General features: G+C 41.1%; 1 protein-coding gene across 3 annotated transcripts in view; it reads left to right on the top strand.

The window, feature by feature from the left end:
• The window catches only part of ppp1r9ala (protein phosphatase 1 regulatory subunit 9A-like A), a 31,398-nt gene that overhangs the window by 6,598 nt on the left and 1,670 nt on the right, over window positions 1–23,130 (top strand). The window contains exons 3-19 of one of the 3 annotated variants that reach the window (XM_030428533.1): window positions 10,896–11,028; window positions 11,340–11,460; window positions 11,871–11,975; window positions 12,299–12,434; window positions 13,276–13,434; window positions 13,570–13,623; window positions 13,835–14,064; window positions 15,393–15,489; window positions 15,583–15,706; window positions 15,885–16,036; window positions 18,086–18,410; window positions 18,499–18,556; window positions 18,642–18,713; window positions 18,932–19,133; window positions 19,655–19,699; window positions 20,965–21,081; window positions 22,048–22,236. In XM_030428533.1, the coding sequence (XP_030284393.1) occupies window positions 10,896–11,028; window positions 11,340–11,460; window positions 11,871–11,975; window positions 12,299–12,434; window positions 13,276–13,434; window positions 13,570–13,623; window positions 13,835–14,064; window positions 15,393–15,489; window positions 15,583–15,706; window positions 15,885–16,036; window positions 18,086–18,410; window positions 18,499–18,556; window positions 18,642–18,713; window positions 18,932–19,133; window positions 19,655–19,699; window positions 20,965–21,081; window positions 22,048–22,236 (2,319 nt within the window). The remainder of the gene's footprint in view (window positions 1–10,895; window positions 11,029–11,339; window positions 11,461–11,870; window positions 11,976–12,298; window positions 12,435–13,275; window positions 13,435–13,569; window positions 13,624–13,834; window positions 14,065–15,392; window positions 15,490–15,582; window positions 15,707–15,884; window positions 16,037–18,085; window positions 18,411–18,498; window positions 18,557–18,641; window positions 18,714–18,931; window positions 19,134–19,654; window positions 19,700–20,964; window positions 21,082–22,047; window positions 22,237–23,130) is intronic. The other 2 variants (XM_030428534.1, XM_030428535.1) reach the window with 2 other exon arrangements.

Raw genomic sequence — 23,130 nt, forward strand, 5'->3', positions numbered from 1 at the left:
AAATAGTTCCAAATGTGACTTTTGGAGTTCGGTGTTTTTGAGCAAAATTAGTGGTGCCACTGAGACGCCGCCGTGGCAGACTCGCCGCTCGGGCCTGGTGCTTCTGCCATGGTGAGTGTGTTGTCTCGTGTTAGTGACTGTAAGCTTGCATCTGGGTGAGACAGAACTTTAGCTTCTTGTTTGTTTTGAAGCAAATTTCTATCGAAGCGGAGCTGTCTTCACGGAGTTCGTTCTTGCCGGAAGAAACACACGAACAGCCAATCAGCTAACAGACGGGCGGACCCAGCGTGCGGAAACAGCCTATCATATCCCCGGACATCACCAGTAACAGGCAAACAGCCAATCACTCAGCAGCTGTGTAGTTTGGTTGCAGTAGTTAGCATGTGGGTTTGTTTACAAGGGAGTAGCATGCAGTGAGAAGCCGGGAGGAGAGTAGAGGCGGCCGCTAATTAGCGGAAACTGGCACCGGTAGTATAGTAATCCACGGTAGTACCGTCGTGTAGAATTTCTAGTATAGTAGGAACCGTTAGGATTTGGCACCGCGGGGTACCGTGGGTACCGCGGGTATCGTGCAACTCTAGTTGCTTGTGATGAAAACACTTGTAATGTGTAATATTAGAAGGAAATTAGCTTAAAAATGCATTTTGAAAAGCACTATTATTTTTTTACATTATGTTTTGTGAAAAGATTGTTCTGCAAACTATGTAGTAACACAGAGTCACACTTTAGTAGGGCATTGAAATGCTGCATTCCCATTGCTGCTGTGTCAGTATATAAGTTTGCTACACCCCCTGGCTGTAGGAGCAGTGTGAATATTGCACCACTACTTTTAAATTATATCTTTGTTTTTAGTGAAAAGGTTCTTTGCTCCATAGCTGCAACTGCAAAGCAGCCTGTAATATTATATCTGTGTGTTGAGGCATGTTCTTTTATAAAAAAAAAAACTTTTAAACTACAGATCACTTTTGTTTAGCCGTTCACAGCTTTGAATTGGCTTTCTCTCTGAACCCTATAATTTGGCAAAAAGCTGAGAATTATTCAATGATCAACACTCTCTGCTGTAGGTGTGTGTAATCAGCTTGAGGACAAAGACTGCAGTCCTTTTCCAGTTAGTCATCTGGGGTCTCCACAACATTTTGAGTCATGTTGCACACAAGGACATTTGGAACAAGAGTCAAAAACCAGTTAACCTGAACAGAAAAGAAAATGTCTGGAACCGGGATCTGCACCTGCTGCTTTGCCCCACCCCCCTAGAATCACAGAAAGTACCACTGGCAGTTATTGGTCAAATGAACACATTGTGCCTTCTCAAACACACAGGGTGTGGTGAAGGATTGTTGAGTGCACTGTAACTGAAAGAAGTCAGTGATATTTTTCTTTGTTTGCACTGTTGGTAGTTACACTATCTTCACCGGCCACTGTTTAAGCATACATGCCATTCTGTTAAATTGGCTTCTCATATGCCTCCAGTGAAACTTTGTTTCGTATATGCAGGCGTCACCTATTTTATTTTTGTACCCACTCATTTTAACAACAGGTGACCCATGTGTGGAGGAAGCTTGTCATTAATTATGTAGCCTAGAACTTTCAAAAACCAACGCGGTACCGCATGACATTGCAACAATCAGGTGCACTTACATGCTTGTACATAACAGCATCTGTAGGCCTCCATTAAATGATGAAATAAAAGTAGAGATCACATCACAATCAATGAGTTTACAGGAGGGATGCATACCAAACTCTCTCTCGCTCTCTCTCTCTCTCTCTCTCCCTCTCCCTCTCCCTCTCCCTCTCTCTCTCTTTCTTTGTGTTACTCTGCAGAGCATGTGTCAGTGGACAGGAGGGTAGAGTGAGGGCAGATTGTCCACTAGTTAGTCAATTGCAGAAATAGAAGAGTAAAATGCTAAAAATAGGTCACCAAATATGCTTGGCCTGCCATAGATATACCTTGGCAGCCCACCCAAGTAAAGTCTAGGTATGGGAAACACTGGATAATGTAAATTACTGACATTGTAAGGTGTTTTTTTGCTACTAAAAAAATCTGAGCACTGCATAATTATGATTGTTAGAACAGCCTCTGATGCAGTGTTAGTAGTAGTAAAACCATTGTGATGGAAATGCTGTACAGGCAAATGTCGTTTGAAATGAAACATTTTTGGATGGAGTTACTTTCTCCACCCGCATGAAGATGTACATTGTGAGATAAAACTAGCCTGTGCATGCTGTACATTGTCTATGCTCTGCACAGTCACCTGTATTATGCTGAATCGATTTTTAGGTATTTGTGAATGGATTCAGAATCAAATAGGGCAGGAATTGTGATAAAGCTTCTTTATATAAAGCTGGAAAGTTGAGATGTGATCACAGCAGGACAGCTCTTTTTGTGTTTCATGATTTGTGAAAAGCAAGAGGGTCACACTCCATATTTTGACTCTGGCTATCCTTTCCCAAAGTGTCGTGCTTTCCATTTCCTAAATGAGATGAGTCTTCTGCTGACCAGAGGAATGTGTCTGACTAGACTCCACCCTCATCAAACAGACAGGCCCTCCCCTTGTCGGCTCTGAGTTCCCTCCAGACACCTGGAGTGGGTGACTATCCCACAGAATGGGGCAGAATACCAATGCAGTCAGCTCAATGCTGTTCATTAAACAACTTGGCATGGGATGAGTCTTGGGCTGATTGTGATTGCCTTGAACGCTATCATTATGTGATTACAAACAAACATATTAGTGGGCGCTATCTGTTTTCACTGAAAGTCAACAGTAATGGTGTGTTAAAGATTTCAGCTCCTCTCACAAGACAAAAGTAGCCTTTGTGAGCCATTTATAAACAAACCTGTTCAACCTGTTTATGTTCGCAGTCCTTTGGAAATCCGATGCCATTATGGCGCTCTGCTCTTCTCAAACTCCACCTCCTCTTGCTGTAGGTCACGCATAAACACTTAAAACATAGACATTGTTGTTTAGGTTACAGTCAAAGTGTTAATAATACATAGGGCACATATACAGGAAGTACTAGATATATATTTAGTTCTTGTTCATGGTGTGTTTACACAGGGTCTAAAAACTGGGCCCCATGCCTACTTCCATAATTACTCCATGATCTGCGCCAGCCTGCCACCCCTGCCCCAACTCGCTCTCACAGCGTGTTTTGATTTGTTTTCTTTTTGTAGGCCTGCTTACTTTACAAGCTCCCCCGATCCAGTGGTCAGCCCTAGTTTTGCACTGGCAAGAGATTTCTCTGGTTTGCTTTTCCTCGCAGCTGCTGACTCATTTCCCACATTGGTATTCTGTTGTGGGGAGGGGAATGAGAGAATGATGGGAAGGATTTCAGTTTGGGTGTGGGCATGTGTGTACATCTGTGCGTGTGAGCACACGTAGAGAGGGTAGACCACTGCAGTTGTCGAAGATGGATGGAAAGCCCACACAAAGTGCTGGAAGCTAGAGTTTGGAGGAAATGGAAATTTGACGATGGTATTGCAGTCGTTTGACCCACATCACAACCTCAGTGACCGCAGAAATAAGAAGAAATTTGCAGAAAAAGTTGATGTTCATTTGTGCTCTATAAACTTTGTAGTTCTTCCTTGGTCTCTGGAGTCTTTATGTCTGATCAACAGTTGAGTGTTTTAGTTTTAGCTGATGGTGGACTGGACATGTGCTGAACAGTAAAGTAAAATGGGTGTTATGTCTGATAACTGGAAAAAATGATACTTGTGAACTTGTTGTATGGCTTGTTTGTGAGGGAGAGGCTAATAAAGAGATTGATTTCTGTCTTTCTTGCAAAGAAAACAGTGACTGAGTGATTAGGTTTCAGCAAAGAACGGAACATTGTTTGAAAAAGGCCCGGGAGTCCATGGCAACGGGAAACGGAGTTGAGAGGGGAGAGGTAGAGAAGAGAAGCTAATCTGAGCTGCTGCTGCCAAGGATGCAGTGGTGCTCGCTATATTCTATTAGCCTACATTTTCTACGTTAATTACTAAAGTCTCCAAAGTCTAAACTAAAAGGCATCTTTCATCCTTAATGAAATTTCTGTCTGCTCTAGATCTGGGAATCCATTTATAACTGTTTAAAATAGAAGTTGATAAGCTTTGTCAGACCTATTTATAGAAGTGCTTTCAAGCTTTTTATTTAGAGACGAGCAAAAATGTGTTGAGTAGCAAGTTAATTTTCAATGGTTATATTCTTCACTGCTACGTGCAGGGTGTTGTATGATAAATAATGCATTTATCTGCCACTGGAAAAAAGTGCAATATGTGGTTCATAGATAATAAACTTATGGTATTAGTTTCAAGTAAAAAGAGGAGGAGGAGAATTTGGAAGGGAAAGGACTTACTTGGGTTGATGGAGGGTCGAGGCCCCATGAATAGCATTCCTGTCTGTATGACGGGGCTGCAGTAGTGTGCATAATCTCCAACTTTCTAGTCTTTTTCTATTTCGTTTGGAAGGCTACAGGAGAGAAGTACCTGTACCAAACCAGTACATGCTCCTTGTTTCCAAGATAATGCAATGCATTTCCACTTGGATGAATGTGTGAGAAAATCAGCGGGATGTTGTAAACCAGAAATAGTCATAGTAATTCACTTGACGAATTGAACAGCAAGCTCAGTGAGTTATGTTGGAAGCTTACTATCTGCACTGTTTTGGGCTGCATCCAAAGGCTACATAGTGAGGAGACAGAAAGACAGAAGGGTAGGAGGGAATTGTTTGTGGTTGATTCTTCAAGTCTTGACAGGCTGCAGGATCTAGACCTCAGACTCTGTTGCCCAGAATGGAAATGTTTACTTAATTACATCATACATCCTCATGGTAAATGTTGCAATCAATCCTATAACCCAGTAGCCCTACTCCTTTTTTAGTTTTTATATCTCATCCCTTGATGTTATCCACAACCTGAGTTGCACACTTTTTATCATGGGAGCAGTGTCTGAGCACAGATGTGTCTCTTAGTGTCTCTCAGGTATCTAAGGTTGCTACACACACCACATGACAACTCAGTGTTTGAGAGTAAGCCCATTTGTGTGTGTTGTGGTGTTAAGTGAGACTATATACTGAGCTGTACATGCAGCCCTTTGATGCAGACTTTAGTCGGCTCTGACAACATGTTTGGTAAATCATTTGATTGAGCAAATTCAGCATCTTTGATATACAAGATGGAATTACAGATTTGTATGCAGGGTTCTCCCCAGAAATTCTTAGTATAGCGGCGCACCGTCTGTCGGGGGGGGGGGGGGGGGGGGGGGGGTTGGGGGGGGTTGGGGGGGGGGGGACCGCTCGTCAACGTCAGTCCGGGGGGGGGAGACACGGACGTACGGACAGCCGGTCATCAACTCCGTCAGCCGGGGGACGGACGGACGCTCATCGCCGTCAGCCGGGAGCTCCTAGCCGTCAACCGGGGGACGGCGGACGGACGGACACTCGACACTATCACGCGCGGAGTATTGCGGCGCTGACCGAGCGGTATAGCGGCGCAGCGCCGCTGTTCCACCGTCTGGGGAGAACCCTGGTATGGTTGGAATCACGGAGAAATACAGCAAAATAGTGGACCGTAGAAAAACATAGAATAAAAATCAAAGTTAGTGAATGTGTCAGTGTTGTTAAAAGAAAATCGATTAAACATGTGTTTTGAGCATTTGTTTCTGGCAGATTCTCTGAGGGAAAAACATATTAGAAAATTGTCAAACCACCCCCACCAGATAATGACTGAAATGGACTGCCTCTTTCTCAAGTCTCACAGGTGATCTTGTCTAGCAATGAGCATTTGCACGTCTGGATTTGCACGTTATAACCTGGATCCTGCTCTTCCAAGAACCAGCTCAGTGACTTGACTTAAAGTGAAACTCTTGCCAAAATGCAACATAGGCTTTTTTTGTGAATGTATATGAGTCAAACCTTCGTGTACAAGCATAATTATGACGAAAGAGGCACTTTTAAGATTTACCATATTTTCGTTTCGGGTCAAACTCATTTTAAATGGGAGTGCTAGTCTGAAGTGATCCTGTCTCAGGATTACGGACAGTCACCCCCTGGGAATCAGGTCAGTGAACTCTCTCTTGAATTTATAAATGTTATTTATTCAAATGTCTTCTCTGGGCACAAAGTTATCATTAAATTGAAACTCTCGCCAAAATGCAACTTGCAGAGGCACTTTAAAGGAGAACTTCGGTCGATTTAAACATGCAGCTTCATTGCTCAAGCTACCCTTGACTTGCGAGTACCGAAGACGCGAACAAATTTGGTCCAACCATTACAGAGCTCCGTGAACGGAGATGTAGCATTGAACGCTAACAGCATGGGGTCAGAACTTCACGCTGTGTTTTAAGCATCTTAACATGCTCCACATCTCACACCAAAAGTTATGCAACATCAGCAGACACCTTAGCACACAGCACTGTAGCGTGTATGACTCAAAATGAATAAAAAAGTAGTTAAAATAGTGTGTTTGTGCAAGCAGCTACTTACCTGTTTGTTGACATCTGTGTGTTCCGGTAGCTAGACCAAACTAGCATATCCATCGAGTGTGCACTTAACAGGCTAAACAGGCTATTGTAAGGCTCATGGCTCATGACAGGCTGTAACATGGACATGTACATTATGAACATAAACACGAAAATGCTGGAATACGTTTCCGTCTCCACCAGTGAGGGAGTAAGTGCACGCTCGACGGATTGACTAGTTTGGTCTAGCTACCGGAACACACGGATGTCAACAAACAGGTAAGTAGCTCCTTGCACAAACACACTGTTTTAACTACTTTTTTATTCAGTTTGAGTCATACACGCTACAGTGCTGTGTGCTAAGGTGTCTGCTGATGTTGCATAACTTCTGGTGTGAGATGTGGAGCATGTTAAGATGGTTAAAACACAGTGTGAAGTTCTGACCCCATGCTGTTAGCGTTCAATGCTACATCTCTGTTCACGGAGCTCTGTAATGGCTGGACCAAATTTGTTCGCGTCTTCGGTACTCGCAAGTCAAGGGTAGCTTGAGCAATGAAGCTGCATGTTTAAATTGACCGAAGTTCTCCTTTAAGATTCACTGTATTTTCGTTTTCGGGTCAAACTCATTTCAATGGGAGTGCTTGGGGCACTTTAGCGATAGCATCAAAATCGCTATTCTTAAAACACTAAGAAGGCTCGACATAACATGAAACTTTGCTCGTAGTATCACCAGGGTCTCTACACATAGACTCGGGCATTGAGAATATTGTTTGTGTACACAGAGTTTACTAAAAAGAGAGTTTTTGGACAACTTGCGTTAACAGATGTTTCCTCCGCTCGCTACCGTCCTGCCAGTGAGACATGTCGATTTCCGAATGCACTGTAACATGGATGAGAGTTAAGCTGGTTTGCTCCTAAAGCTTAGTTCCATATAAATCGACGCATAATTCATTGTTTTGTCGTTGGCGAAAAACAATATTGACCTTGAAGTTGAAAAAGGAGCCTCATATAAGAAACAATACTAAAATCAAAAGCCGGAAAAGTCACGCGAGATATCACGTGGATAGTTTTTGCTGGAAGACGGTAGCAGTCCACCTTAACTCTCCTCCAGGTTACGTCGCATTCGGAGATCGATACTTCTCGGCTGCCATGACGGCGGCAAATTTTTCAAATACTTTCTTTTTAGCAAACTCTGTGTACACAAACAATATTCTCAATGCTCGTTTTCATGTGTAGAGACCCTGGTGATACTACGAGCAAAGTTTCATGTTGTGTCGAGCCTTCTTAGTGTTTTAAAAATAGCGATTTTGATGCTATCGCTAAAGTGCCCCAAGCACTCCCATTGAAATGAGTTTGACCCGAAAACGAAAATACAGTAAATCTTAAAGTGCCTCTGCAAGTTGCATTTTGGCGAGAGTTTCAATTTAATGATAACTTAGTGCCCAGAGAATACATTTGAATAAATAACATTTATAAATTCAAGAGAGAGTTCACTGACCTGATTCTCCAGGGGGTGACTGTCCGTAATCCTGAGACAGGATCACTTTAGACTATCTTTTAAATGTTTTTCTGTATTTCGCTTACAGAAGGCCATTCATATTTTTTTTTTTTTTCAAACAAACAAAAGAAGGTTTGCAATAGGAAGACAACTTTATTCTTTATGTGTTCATGTTCTCCCTGCTTTCCTCAGTTTATTTTCTAAGCTGCAACTGTTCTGTTTAGCTCTGTGTAATTAGTGAGCCTACTCTGTAGTAGAGGTGTGGAAATTTCTCAATTATAAGTGCATCGCAATGCAGATGTGGACAATTCTGCATCAATGCAGAGACGGGGCATAATCGAGAGTCTGCAGCTTATGATTGTTGATCGTCTGGCCTCAGCTGGACAATAAAATTACGTTGATCCCATGCTTTGAATTGTGGGAGGACATTAAGCAAATGTTACTTATGTAGGAATATGTTTTTAAACGGACGTATCGGGGCACATCTGGATTTTATGAACTTGCTGGGAAGCATTAACTGGACAAGACCCACCCTGAGCGTGACTTATGCCTCACAGCAATTATTTAACATGTTAGCCATTTCCACCTGAGGCTAATGTCTGCAGCCATATATTATAACTCATTTAACAGCAAGTGCAACTAATCAGCCAAGACCTGAGGAGGCACTGTCAACTTTGCCACCCAACTCTAAGAGAGGTGTGTGCAGCAAAGTTTCTATTGGAAAACAATATTACTGTAGATTACAGCAAATTTTGGCTTTTTGCTAATCCATGTCATTAACCCCAAAACTCGCAAGAAACCCCAGGGTCTTAGCTTTCATTTGAGACCAAGATTATGTTTCTAGGTAAAGGGATTCTCAAGTTATAAGCCTTTGAATCTCAGTAGGCACTCTTGGAAAAATAGGACCCAAGCAAAACGCACAGACATGCCTTTAGAAAGAAAATTGTGAAAAATCAATTTTTTAGTCTTTTGACTTCAAATTTTGATTGTCGCAAGCTGAGCCCCTGTGGCTATGGCCTGTCTGCGGTGTCCATAGACATACCTGAACCCTTATATCTTAGTCAGTTTATTGACATTTGAATTGAACGAAAACCAAAACCTGTGTTCCAACCTCTGTAACTCTGTGTCAGTATGTCATAGAATCACACTTCTAGAAAAAACTTGAGGGTGTTACCTTTCCAATGGTACCAAGCACATCTCTGAGTCTCAAACTATGTGGGAGCTGTCATGCTTTTAATTTCGGTATGTCATTTTGGAAAAAGAACCTTAAAATGGGTTCATTAAGTGGTTAATACTTTGGTTTTGTAATGTTAATGTATTGAAAAGATGAAGCTTTTATTTTGTACAGTGCTGTAGTCTGATTATTGAAAGACTTTCTGAATAAAATGGGAATTTAAACAATGAAAAAGTAGCCATGTGCAATAATTTAGATCATTGAGAAATCCATACACTGAGATGCATCAAGATGCATGGAGAATTGTGAGGCCAATGAAGACTCGCACATCCACTCTTTAGTAAAACTACAAATACCATCTGTAATAAACAGTGGAGCCAAATGATCAGTGGGCTTCTTACCAACTCAGTCATAGGCACCTGTAGATTGCACATTTGACACTCATCCCAGCACCCTACCAACATCACCACCAGTATCATAGAGACTCCACCCAGATTAAGAATAATGATGACCAAGAAGGGGTTTTATGTTACCGACCTACTGTTGGGTTCATCCCCATAATCGGGCATTAGGCCCAGATGGAGTCTGGTAAATTCTAATCTACTTTTGTATCAACATTGTTTGGTATCTGTAATCTAGTCTCTCATAATTGAGCTCACTCTCACATTACTATGTAATTGTTTCTCTAAAAATACTTAGAGATTTAAAACGCCTTAGTGTTAAAATATGAAAATTGTGCTGTTCATTCCTTTATGTTAAGTTAGAAAGTGCTCTGTGTTGCAGTTAATCAATATTGAAAATAGTTGTTTGTTGTGGCAATGAATTAACTTTACTGTTATTGTACATTGAAGAACTGAGTTACAACAGATGTGAGTGTATTTCAGAGTGTTTATCAAAAACCCACTCTACTTAATAGTATCAGTGGCATTTATAGTGAATAGAACAAAGTGTTGTCGTTCATAAAAACCCTTAATACTGGAGTTTAGTACTGAGTAATGCTCATTAACTGAAGGTTAAGGGATTGGGTTACTTTTTGTATTGTTCTTTTTTTGATTTCTTTTTGTTGTGCCGATGATAACACTTGTCATCTGCCTCTGAACATTGATCTTTGCTACATTCACTTCTTAGCTCTCCCCAGCTGTGCCCTACTTTCCACACTGCTCATGTTCTGCTTTATAATTCCAACCAGAAAACGGCCTCTGGGACACATCCAGTGCTTTGCGAGGCCTGCCTGCGAAGTTCACAACTTAATAAAACTCTGATGAAAGACCTCATGAGCATGTCTGGGCAATGCATCTTTTGCTTCAGTGTTGTTGACACTTGATTTACATCTGTGTTGTAAATGCATAAAGAAAACCTGCAAGAGTTGATGATGCAGTCTGTGCAGTTAGATAAGCTCAGATTCAGACATGATTGTGAGAACAGTGGCCACAGATGATAAACAAAGAAGTGAATTCAGTGTTAGTGGTCCAAATCATCATCAAAGGGCTCTGCTGTCCCTCATCAGCTGTTACAGTGTGCTCCAGTAGTGCACTGGTGCCATAATTTCCAGAGTTATGGTCCAAAGTATGAGCGTTTTTCTCCCTCGCTATGCAATTTATCTCAAAGGAAGAATGCGTCCTTATTCAGTCTGACAATATAAATAAGAATAATTGAGAAGTGAACATAATATGCCTGTGTCTGAGTAGATCCCAAAGATACCCCTCAACATAAATCAGTCTGATGGTTACTTGTTCAGGACAATAGAACTGGTGTATTAAAGCTACGCACTTGTTATTTTAACAACACAGGTCTTCAGTACCTTCTCCAATGAGGATTATGATCGGCGCAACGATGATGTGGATCCAGTTGCAGCATCTGCAGAGTATGAGCTGGAGAAGAGAGTAGAGAAGATGGATGTTTTCCCTGTGGAGATTGAGAAAGGTGAGTTTAGTAACAGTGGAGGTCAATTTCAGGGAGAAACATTTATCTGCAGCCCCACAAAGATAAGGAGTAATGCCTTCAAATTGTGTATTTGAACAATTTGTGTGCTGATTATAAATCATCAATATTTAGGTTGACAAATGAGATTAGATGGTAATGTCTTGTTAACTTGACAGCAGTTTCTTTCCACAACTCTCACAGATACTGATTGTAATCTATTACTAAATTATTATTGAGATTCAGGGCATAAACTTGAGAAATTGAGCATATTTCCAGTTCTTTCTAACCACCCTTGAAAAATCTGCTTTCAGGAGACAATGGACTTGGCATCAGTATCATAGGAATGGGAGTGGGGGCTGACCAGGGTCTGGAGAAGCTTGGCATTTTTGTGAAAACTATAACAGAGCGAGGAGCAGCTGAGAACGATGGACGGTAAGTTAAAGCGCGGAAACCTCCTTTTTTGCACAACCCCAGATTTAAGTCTCATTACAGAACAATCACTTGTTATGTTTTGTGTACAACCGGAAACATGGCACACACTTGCTGTAAACTACACAACTACAGCCGTTGCTAATGTCGCATTCTAAGAATTTTTCAACCCCCTGGGGCCCAGAGACACACAAGACACAAACAACCAGATTTATTAATAACGTTCCAAGAAAGCTAAAGAAAATAGTCTCACTACGTCTGTTTCCCAGGCATTTTTAGATTTGTTTTATTGCCAGCTGCACTGAGGCTACTTTTTTCTATTTATTTTAACCACAGTTCTGTAGGCGGTGCATTACTCAATGTGGGAATGCTTGAAAACCTCTTCATGTGATAACTGTTTTCTGTATCTCCAGCATACAGGTGAATGACCAGATAGTGGAGGTGGATGGCATCAGTCTGGTGGGAGTCACCCAACTGTTTGCTGCTACAGTCCTGAAGAACACAAAAGGCACAGTGAGGTCAGCTCAAAGTCCATCTTCCGGACCTCAAAGACCTTTCTTTAGTTTCTGGTCCTAGAACTTTATTGAAAGATCTTGTTAGTGACAAAAGTGAGCCACTCTGCAACAACTGAGTTTGTACGTTTCAGTCCAGGGATGTTTTTTTTTCTTCTCTCTTTTAAGTGAAAGAGGCCACACAAAGTATTACTGCATGTTAATGATTTATCATAGGGAAATGAAACACCCACACATGACCAGCATCAGGCCTAAACTGGATCAACCAGACAAGATGTGAATTGTTGCATTAAATGGTGTACTAACAACGTTGCACTCTAAAATCCCAGGTTCCTGATTGGACGGGAGAAACCAGGGACTCAGAGCGAGGTGGCTCGCCTTATAAGCGAGACACTAGAGCAGGAGAAGAACCAGCAGCAACAGCAACATCACTTGGATGACCACTATGAACACTCTACAGAGGAGGTGAGTCATTAGACAGCTGAGTCACTGCTTCATGTCATGTGACTGATGATAGTCATGTAAGGATTAAACTACCTTTTATTGACAATATAGCACACTCTTTATTAAATTGATAGACTTTTGCTGATTTGAAGTGTCCATGCTTGTCCACTGTGATTTAATACCAAGGTGGGTTTACTAAAGCTTCCAGGAATAATCGCTATTCATTACCAAGAAAAACACTATTTACAATTTCTAATTACGATAACCCCAACATGATATGAACACAACATTAGCCCCCTTTCCACGCCCAGTCCTATCCCACTCAACTCAAACAGCAGCAGGAGCAGGATGCAGCTGACTGTGAGTAAGCCATGTGTCACCATTCTGCTGTGTTGGAAGGTGTTCATTCGACTGCTGCATGTCTGCCAGAGTTGTGAAATGTTTGCTCTCTGAAGTTCAAGCAGCCACAAGCCCTGTTTTTACGATAGAGCGGCTGGGCAGAGAATATCTGTGGGATTTACTGAAGCAGCCAAAGTAAGTGGACACTGTTTTAAGTGTCTCTGTGGTTATGCAAAGTGTCTGAATGTATGTGTGTAGGTGTGCTGACAATGTTTTTGTTCACTGAGAATTTTGCTCATGTAAATGTGTTGGATGCACCAGACTTATGTAGCCAAGCTCCTGCAGTGCCTCCCTGTGAACCAGCCAGCCAATGTTTGGTTTTGGTTATATTACAATGTTCCCTCCAGACTGTGGTGAACTGTGCCCTTGGGAGTGTTGTTGACACAAACTTAAGCATGTTTCCTGGGCATGTAGGGTGTGTTGTGTTGCAATATGTGATGCCACGCGTGATGTCATATTTTAGGAAGAGCGCTATGAGGAGGAGGACGGAGTAGATGAGAGGATTCTGGGCTCCAATTTCTCTCCAGGGCAAAACGCAGAGGTGTTTGAGCTGCCTGATTCAGAGGCTTTGTTTCTGCCAAGCAATATGGACAGCTCTCAAATGGCCTTCAAGTTCAAAGAGGTATCACCCACACCATCACGTTTCAGTCTTAATAACGATCCAGTTTTCAGTTTGGGCAACCCAAGAGTATTAATCACTAACACTAACAGTACTTGGTTTAACCATATCTTTTATTTTCCTATTTTTGTTCCTTAGCTGCAGCTCAAACACAGCATTGCAACAGCTGAAATAAATCAACTAAAGGAAAAGGTATGATGGAGATAAAATCTAAATTTTTCTATTTTAATTGTTTAAAATATTCAACATAATCATGCAACATATAAGAGAAATAAGTATATATTGTAAATGTGTATGAATTTTGTGACATTTAAAGAAAAGAAACCATAAGACTTTCATAAAGTGAAGTTTCAACATCAGTAATTATACTTTAATATAGGTCCTCTTGTGTATCTCTGTACAGTTAAGGGCATCTGAGGAGGACAGATCATTGTGGGAAGCCAGGGAATCCGCACTGGAGCAAAAGATGGAGGATAACAACAACAAAATCCTGAAGTTGGAGAGTTACTGGCTAGAGGCCCAGGACCTGTGTAAGGGTGTGAATGAACAATTAGCTGAGACTCAGGCTCAGTATGAGACTCTGGACAAGAAGTACAACAAGGCCAAGAAACTGCTCAAGGACTACCAGCAGAAGTAAGTCTGTCGTAAGTTACATAACATCACAATGTTGGCGAGGTGACTAATTCAGTCATTCAATGGTTTAATGAAGCCAGTTTATTCATGTAACACATTTAAAAACAACAAATGTTGACCAAGATTAATTTTTTGTAGAAACTAAAAAGGAAACCAGGGATTGTTATATATTGATTCATGATTAAGTAACTGGGCAAATGTAAAAATACAACAGGAAAATTGCACAGAAACACCTTAAATCATATATATTTGCTTAGACCCAATAACCGTTTGAAGATATCCACAGATGTAATTTAAAAGAAGACCTGACTTGGACAAGAAGACCCCTCCGCTGTCTTTAGGACAATGTTTGATCCATGTAACTAGGGGCATGGAATGGAGGGGAGAGATGGTTCAGTAAAACAGAGAGGACTGTAAGTGGAGTAGTGGTTGAGAAGGTTAGTTATAAAGTGGTGTCAAACCATGCAGTTTCTAAATATATGAAAGGGAATAATGTCTAAATGACATGTAGAATAAAGGTATAAAGCAATATATAAAGGTTTAATTGTTATAAGCACTATAGAGCATGGGGTTAAAGGGTCATCTCAACCACATCACAAAGAACATTTTCTCAGACCTCTAGTGGTAGGTAGCCATACTAATAGTTGTGGTTTTGTCAGAGTTTTTAAGACTCTGACATTTACTCCACAATACTAATACAGTTAGCATTGATGGAAACTCTTCTGTGGTGCATTAAAAACGTTACACGTGACTAACTCTTTCCAGAAAACGATTTCCTTGTTACAATGTTTGTGGCATAAAAATGAAAACTGTTTACAGACCCTTAACTTTTTACATTTTTTTCAGCAATCTGCCAACCTCAGAATGAATCTTTTCCATTTGTATTGTATTAGGATGGTGAATAACTATGTTAAAAGGGACATTTAAACCCAGCTATCTGCATGGTTTCGGACCTTTACATAGATGTTTTTCTTTTTTGGGTCATTCGGGTGAATTGAACCTTTAATTCAGAGATTTATAGAGCTATCAGGTCAAGTAGTACTTCACTATTATTTTATTGTTTCAAATCATTTGTTTCCATGGGAATTAAGGTATTACAGAAAACATATTTTTTTCTCCTAGTCTTGGTAGTACCAGTATATTTTTCTGTTTACACTTAGGTGATATTTTTCATCCAAGGTATAAGCTCTGATTTTACATCTCATTATTTTTGGAAAGAGAATAGCTGCTGTAGGGACCTCAGTGTTTCAGTGATAATCACATGAAGTTGAGCATGTTTACAAGCTAAAGGGCTGATGGGAGACCACATTTCCTCTTTTTCTCCCCAGAGAGATAGACTTTGTGAAGAGGGAGGAGGAGCTGAAAAAAATTCTAGATGAAAAAGACAAGTGGTACAAGGAGCAGCTGGAGAGCTTGCAGAACAGGGTAAGACCCCAGCTCGAAAAGAAAAAAGGCTTATACAGCACAGCAGCAGTTACTGTGAGACACTGAAAGGAGTCTGTGTTGTTTTGCCCACAGATAACCGTCCTGGAGTCTAGAGGGGCCTCAGTTGTGGAGAGTCAGAGTGGTCAAGAATCAGCAGCAGACAAGAGATTAAGTAGTCAAGACTCAACCAACGCACAATCAGTTGACTCACTACTAGGTACAAAGGTTTATGGGAATTTAATTGAATTCAGAACTGAAGTACCCATGTAATATTTTCATTGTTTGATCTGTAAAACATTCACAACCATCATCAACTCCAGTGACCATGGTAAATAATTAAAGCTGCACCGTGTCCTCTGATTTACGTGGTATTTTTGTTTCCTTCTCTTGTGTAGAACAAGACTGGGGCGAGTTGGTCCCTGAGACGGAGCGTTTGGACACCAGTGCACACAAAGCAAAAGGCCTGCTCGCTCAGAAGGCCAAGCGTCAGCCTCCGTCACGCAACAAACTGAAGGAGAACCTCACTGTGACTTCAAGTCACTCTCAGGTCTGCCAGCAACAGCCGATAATGATACATTGCTTAATCTGCACTGTGAACCAAATTCCTGTATCCTATTAGCATAAAATTGGATTTGACAGTAAGCCACTTGATGTAAGTTATGATGGTAGGTTCTAGTTCGGAACTGCATCTTTGCAGTGAAACTAATAGTGACAAACACTGCGTTTACATGCACAGCTTAGTCAGATTACAGCCATAGTTCGACTATGCTACTCAATCAGACAATTGCAATTAAACTGCAATTATCTGAGTATACATGCCGGTGAGAAAATCGGATTATTGGCCGGAGCATGTCATACCCCGGTACGCTAGGTGGCGCTGTACCCATTTCAACTAGTGGTAACAGAGCCACCTCCGGCTGACCTCTTTACGTCACCAGCTGCCTCGGCATTCAAGAAAGATGGCGTACGAAGAGCGAGACGAAGCTACATCTTTGTACACTTCGTAAATGGTGTACATGATAATTATACAAACTTCTGTTAGAACCAGTGCTTCATGTTCTTTACAAGCTTTGGCAGACCACAGAACAATGTTGACTGCTCTGCTGCTAGGGGCAATCGCTTCAGACGCTTCTATCGCTTGATCATTTTGGACTATTCCCGTTATTCGCGCTTGACGCTCAGGGGAAAAAAAGACGACGCGCTTGCCCGCTCATTTTTTAACCAGTATTTCTCAACCCGCTCTCTTTCCACGTCGATCATGGCTGATATCACCACCGTTGCTGCACTGTACCTGCTGTACAAGTCCTCCAGAGACACACGGAGCTGGGGGAATTTCACTGTCTCCTCCAGGAGCTCCGTCTGGATGACGACCGGTTCCAGCGGTACCTCAGGCTGACCGGAGCCCAGTCTGGGTCGGGGCGGTACAGTGCAGCAACGGTGGTGACATCAGCCATGATCGATGTGGAAAGAGAGCAGTCTGAACGCCCCCTCTTTTTTAAATACCACAGTGGTGTCGTACAGCACCGGGTGCCCACACACAGCTACAATAAGCTTTTCCTCCATCGTTGCTCTGAGCGACCGTAAACAACCGTACGTGAAAGAAGTGACGTCGTCGGCTTGAACTCGTCGCTGATATGATGTCGCGGCGCGATGCCGCCCAACAAGATGGATATTTTCAACTTTATTTGTGTCACTTTAGACGCGCGGATCCAGACGCTCCATTAGCGCCGCGCCAGACGCTCCATTCGCGCCGCGCCAGACGCTCCATTCGCGCCGCGCCAGACGCTCCATTCGCGCCGCGCCAGACGCTCCATTCGCGCCGCCGCCGCCTGAATCGCGTGTCATCGCGCCATTTACATTGATTTTCAATGTAGAGTTGCCACCCCATTCACGTCTATCGCATTCGGTCTGAACGCCCCTTTATGTGTAAAGGTTGTTGCACAATGTAATGGTTATAGGATAATGACACCATTGGTGTTTAGATTGGTTCCCTATGAACACTATGAATACTACCTGTTTCCACTTCTCAGTTATAGACTAAATGATTGAATAAACTTAAGCAGAGTTCTGTCATTGGTTGTTACTACTCTAAAAGAAAAAAGAAAAGGTCCAGTTGTCTCTGCCAGAGGTGCAAACTGTAATACCACTTGGAAATGCTAGGGGTGGGAAAGTTGTTTCCACTTTAACTTTGTATATATAAGCCAACCAATTACAGTGAACAGGTGCAATTTATGTTTATGTTTCAGAAAAGGAAACGTAGTGTGACCTGATGTTGAGGCACAGAAATATCTAAACATATTTACAACTGTTCCAAAATAAATATCTGAAACATACTGTCATTCTTTTTGCTTTAACCAAACAATAATAACAATTTTTATTATTAACCAGAAACATTTGATACATTATTATATAATAACATAATGTAGCTCTTGCAACAGAAAGTATATTTATAGCTTCTTTTTAGTGTGACAATGTTGTGACAGGTGTACATAACTCAGCCAATCAGAGCTGAGGAACCAAACTGTCTGCTATATAAATAGCTTCTATCTCCTCTTCCTCTCATTGTCCTTGTAAATAATTAGTTTTGTCCCTACAGGAAACTGAAGAAGAAGAGGATCAGGAGGAGCAGGAATCCCCCAGGAGGAGGAGGTCCATCCAGGAAAGCCTGTCCCTCCCATTGCCTGTCTGCTATCCTGGGAATGGACAAAAAGATGATTTGGGAGAGACTAGAGATGGATCTCGGAGAACGGCAGAGCTTTCAAGCAGCCCATCTTTGTCACCATCACTGGGAGACAGTGTGGAGAGCAGCGGAAGTCCTTCTTTGTCCTCTCCAAAAGACAACACGTCACCACATTCCCCCTCTGGATTCATGCGCAATGTCAAGAAGAGGGAGTCCAAAGGCAAGGGCAAAGAGCTCAAAGGTATGCAGAACCAAAATTTGATGGCTGTCATAGCAATGTGTTCTGCTCTGCTGTTTTTATGAGGCTGATTATCATTGTTTCATTTCAGAGGAGCTGAGTGAGACCTCATCAGCAGGAAAACCTAAAAGACGATTTCCGGACTTTGGGTAAGTCTCCATGGTGATCGTTGTTACTAGTTTCTTAGTTACCATCCTTTTTGCAACAATGAAAAATGTTACTGGTCTTCGACAGAGGTCTCCGGAAGTCAGGTGGCAAAGGAAAAAAACATGACAAGGAGGCGATGAGAGCATCTTTGGACAGCAGGTACATTATCACTCAATTTACAACAAGTTAAAGGTGACAGTGTTGCAAATAACTGTTGAATGGTTGTGGATCTTTTGCATTCTTTGGAACATATTTGTTAGTTGCTGTGCAAGTGCAACAGATAGATGCCAAAATTCTGGCTTAACTGAAGAATGGAAACACTCACGCCAACTGTTTTTTCCATTATAGATAACTTTTACTGTGTTTCCAATGTGTAGGGGATCAGCAGAGTTACTTGAAGAGTCTGGAGGGAACCTGTCTCCTGCAGATTCAATGACCTCCATCCCTACCTGCATGCCCTTTTCCTGGTTTGGAGACAAAGAGAGGGACAGGGATAGAGAGCCCTCATCTTCCAGCAGCAGCCTGCCATACGTTGCAACTGAGACCAGCAGTGAGCAAAGCCAGGATCGAAAGAATAAGGTGCAGGACTTCTTCTAACTTAATTTAAAAGATAAACATTGGACATGGAGTATAGTATAGTATAATGTCTTACGTTTTGCTGAATACTTCAGAAAAACTTAAGATATTAGTTAGATAGTATTTAATACCACATAAATCAAGACTGAATGTTCAAGGCTGTTTCTAGACACGTGCCTTCGTTGACCCGCTCTTCAAATAAGCTAAGATGTGCAAAGGCTTACAAATAACAGGATCCATATGTTAGCCATTAGAGAGAGCTAGCGGGGGAAGACTTGGTGGCTTTTCAATGACATTGCAAAGAGTGACACATCAAATGCATCCAGTGAAACGGCTGGCTGACTGTCATACAGGCTGTGGTTGGGCTTGTGTTCCCACAACGCTGTTTAATGAGTTCAAGTCACAAGCTGAACCAAGAAGACTTGAATACAAAGAGAAGAGTGTTGTTGCTGTGTGTATGATGGTAGTTTTTGGGCTTTGCTTCCCGGTCATTTATCTCACTGAAACGTGTTTCCTTTAAACAGACAAATCTCTCCTGGTCCTCTTTATTCAGTCGCTCATTAGATTTGGTACAGTATGCAATTTTTGTCTTATTTTAATGTTAGATGGCACAGTAGGGCGATACTAACATTCTACGTTTTTTGTAATATCTCACCTCAATACAACCTATGAATAATTCACTGTTTTCCTTTGTAGTGGGTATGTGGTAGTGTTACAGGAAACTGATGTTGAATTTTCCACATTCATAGAGAAACGGATGCAAAATAGTTTCTCTGGCTTGTTGCACCAGCTAATCGAAAGTTTGATCAGACATTTTTATTGTACTTGTGCAGCTTGTTTTTTTCATAATGTAATTCTGACACTACATTTGAATTTAACTACATATGAACTTGTATTCACACAGCTGGTGCAATAGCCCTCACATCTTGACAATATTTCCATTAATCCAAATTTAAGCCTTTTGTGTGAAAAACAAACCACAGTTTAAAGGTCCCATATTTTATTCTTTTTCAGTTTCACAAATACAATTTTTAGTAGCACATGTATAGATACTTACATGTAAAAAAAAAGAAGTTTAGTCATAATGTCTATTGCTGTAGCACCTCTGTTCACCCTCTATCTAAATGCTCCGTTTTTGTGCTCAACTCTTTAACGTCCCCCTCCAAAAAGCCCAGTCTGCCGGTACAGCCCCTATTCCCTCAGCTATGCCAGTGTTTTTGCAACCATGGCAGTGCTGAAGGTGATGACTTTATAGTCTTGACATCACAACCTTACAGAAATCCTGACGGCTTGTTAAAAGGCACAGTTTCTGAACACGTACACACAAATACTTTTATAGTATTTATGTAGCACCTAGATCTGCTTTATGAACACAAGGACATGGACATGAAAATCTCAGTTGCTACAATATGGGACCTTTTAACTCTCACTGTCTCAAACAGAAAGTATTTACTCTGCCTAATAAAAAAAAAAACATTACCCCATACCTGAGATGTGTTTCTTTAGTAAGTAGTGTTAGTTGTTGTAGTTTAGTAGTTGTTGATGTAGTTTGGTGGTGGATTTTGCTGCATAGTAGAATCTTGTGCCTTCCTTTTGCAAGTTGAAGATCACTAATTGCTCAAATCAATGACATGGACTGCTGCCACAGTTTTAATCACGTATAATTGATCACGTAATCACGTATAAATTTCAGTCCTTGTGGGAACAGCATTGTACTCACCCCTCACACCTGTAGTGTTGTGTGTGTTTGTTTGCCTCTCCTAGCAAAGAACTGTTGTTTGTGGTGGTGATGTGTGACTTTAGTAAATGCGTTCCTTGTTTCCACTTGTTCCAGAGTTTTTCAGTCATAGATGATTCTAACGCTGCCAGTCCCAGTACAGACATCTCTGGGTTAGTCGCAGAACCCAATCTGTCTGGGCGCTCACACACTTTAATCTTCTCTTCCAGCGAGGTGAGTGCTCTCCTTGTTGCGCAGTCACAAAAGCCGTGTGGGACGCTCCGATGCAGCTGAAAGGGGACACTCTCAAGCATGCTCTTTGAGCCTCCCCCCTTTCATAGCTGAGATTAAATTGTGAATGCAGAGGGGGTAGAAGAGAGCTGCATGTGTGTGCGTGTGTGTGTGTTAAAGCTATTTTGTTCTGTGTTAAAAGAAGTCTTGTGGCTTAGCTTTTCTTAAGTCAGCTGTGATGTTAATAGTTTTTATTTTGCTTCTGTTAGAACCAGTGCTTCATGTTCTTTACAAGCTTTGGCAGACCACAGAACAATGTTGACTGCTCTGCTGCCTGCTCAGTGGTGTCTCAGCTTCTGATTTTTCTGATTTTATAGTTTCAAGTGTCTTTCAATAAAACATACAGTATGAAGGCGCACACCTGACATTTTATTAGTATTTTGCTGTCATTGCACGTTTGTTTTCTTACTGCTACTTGGGAAATTTGTATACTGCACTCTGTTGTTAAACACTACGCATTTGTTGTTTGTTGGACATACTGTATACTTTCTTTGCTTTTTATTTTGTTCCAGCACACTCCCCACTCCCTGATTTGAAATGCTTTTCAGCAATAGAAATACATTTATTGAGATAATTGTTATATTTAAAAAATTTCACCACTGGTAACTTAACTGTGCATTGGGAACAATGACCCAAACTGTCAAACACATACAGCACAGGTCATGGCACTTCGGCTGTTGCACATTGGCAGGCATCCACTATCTATATTTTTTTATATTTTGTATATATATATTTATGTAAGCATGAGTACAACAATGTATGACACGAAACAACATTCTTACTTTCAGAATCCTGCACAGAAAAATACACTTGAAATGATTGTAACAATGTCTAACATGGTACCACTCTTACTGAAGCATCAGTTTGTTTATTTTTCTAACATCTGTTCATTTTATGTGTCCTCTGTAGACTTTGGATGATGAGCCAGTAGCTACAGGAAAAGAGTATCAATGGCAGAACCGGCCTGTCTCTGAATGGACCAATCAGCAGGTTTGTCACTGGTTGATGGGCATGAATATGGACCAATATACATCTGAATTCACAGCCAGGGGAGTCGACGGCCAGCAGCTCTTGAATTTGGACAGTGACAAGCTAAAGGTGAGGAGACAAAACTGCACCTGGTGGGATCAGTTTACTTGAACCGTGTAACAATGGAATGATAGTGTATCTGTATCAGTGTGTTAAAATGTTATTTATATTAGACCTCTTTCAGTGCAAATCAAGTCATTATTTAATCACGTCTCATCAGCTGTCGTTTGACTGCCATCTTGTGGCCAGAAGTATTTGATCCTATTGGCAGTTGCAACATCAGATGACTTTGATTTCTAATTTATATTTAACATTTCTGCTAAATTAGAGGGAAGAATGAATATCAAGTACATAAATGAGAGAAACTACTACTAAAGTAAGATCTTAACTAGGCTTCATGTTGTGCATTTGTTGAATTAAGTCATCCGTGTTCATTTACAGTATGTAACAGTTGGATTAAATTTTTTTATCAGGCTAACATTATAGTTATATATTTCATCCGGATATCAACTTTATGTTCTTGTGAAGTTCTCCTCAGTTACACCACTTCAAATATTGAAAATATAAATAAAAAGCTTGTTTAGAAAAACTCACACTATTAATATTAAGTGGTCCTTCACAGCAAATTTGGTCTGGAGTTGAAACGATTAGTCAGTTTATTTTTGTTGTGTTTGCTCTATTCTCTCAAATGTCAATATTTCCCACTTTAGTTTGCCTTATGATCACTAGAATGGCCCTCAGTAGAGCGCATCCATCGCCAAGACACAAGAACCGCCGCCTTTAAATCTCAATAACCCTGTATTTCACTTGAATTTCAAACCACACATAGATACCGTCCACCTAAATAACACATATTTTCATCAAGATTAATGTATTTTCCCTTGAGAAATAAACAAAAATGTTCAAATACATCCTGTCTAACAACGTTAAAGATCCTGGATCCGAACCAGTTTTTATGTAAAC

This window comes from Sparus aurata, chromosome 9 (genome assembly GCF_900880675.1).
Source record: "Sparus aurata chromosome 9, fSpaAur1.1, whole genome shotgun sequence".
Lineage (NCBI taxonomy): Eukaryota > Metazoa > Chordata > Actinopteri > Spariformes > Sparidae > Sparus > Sparus aurata.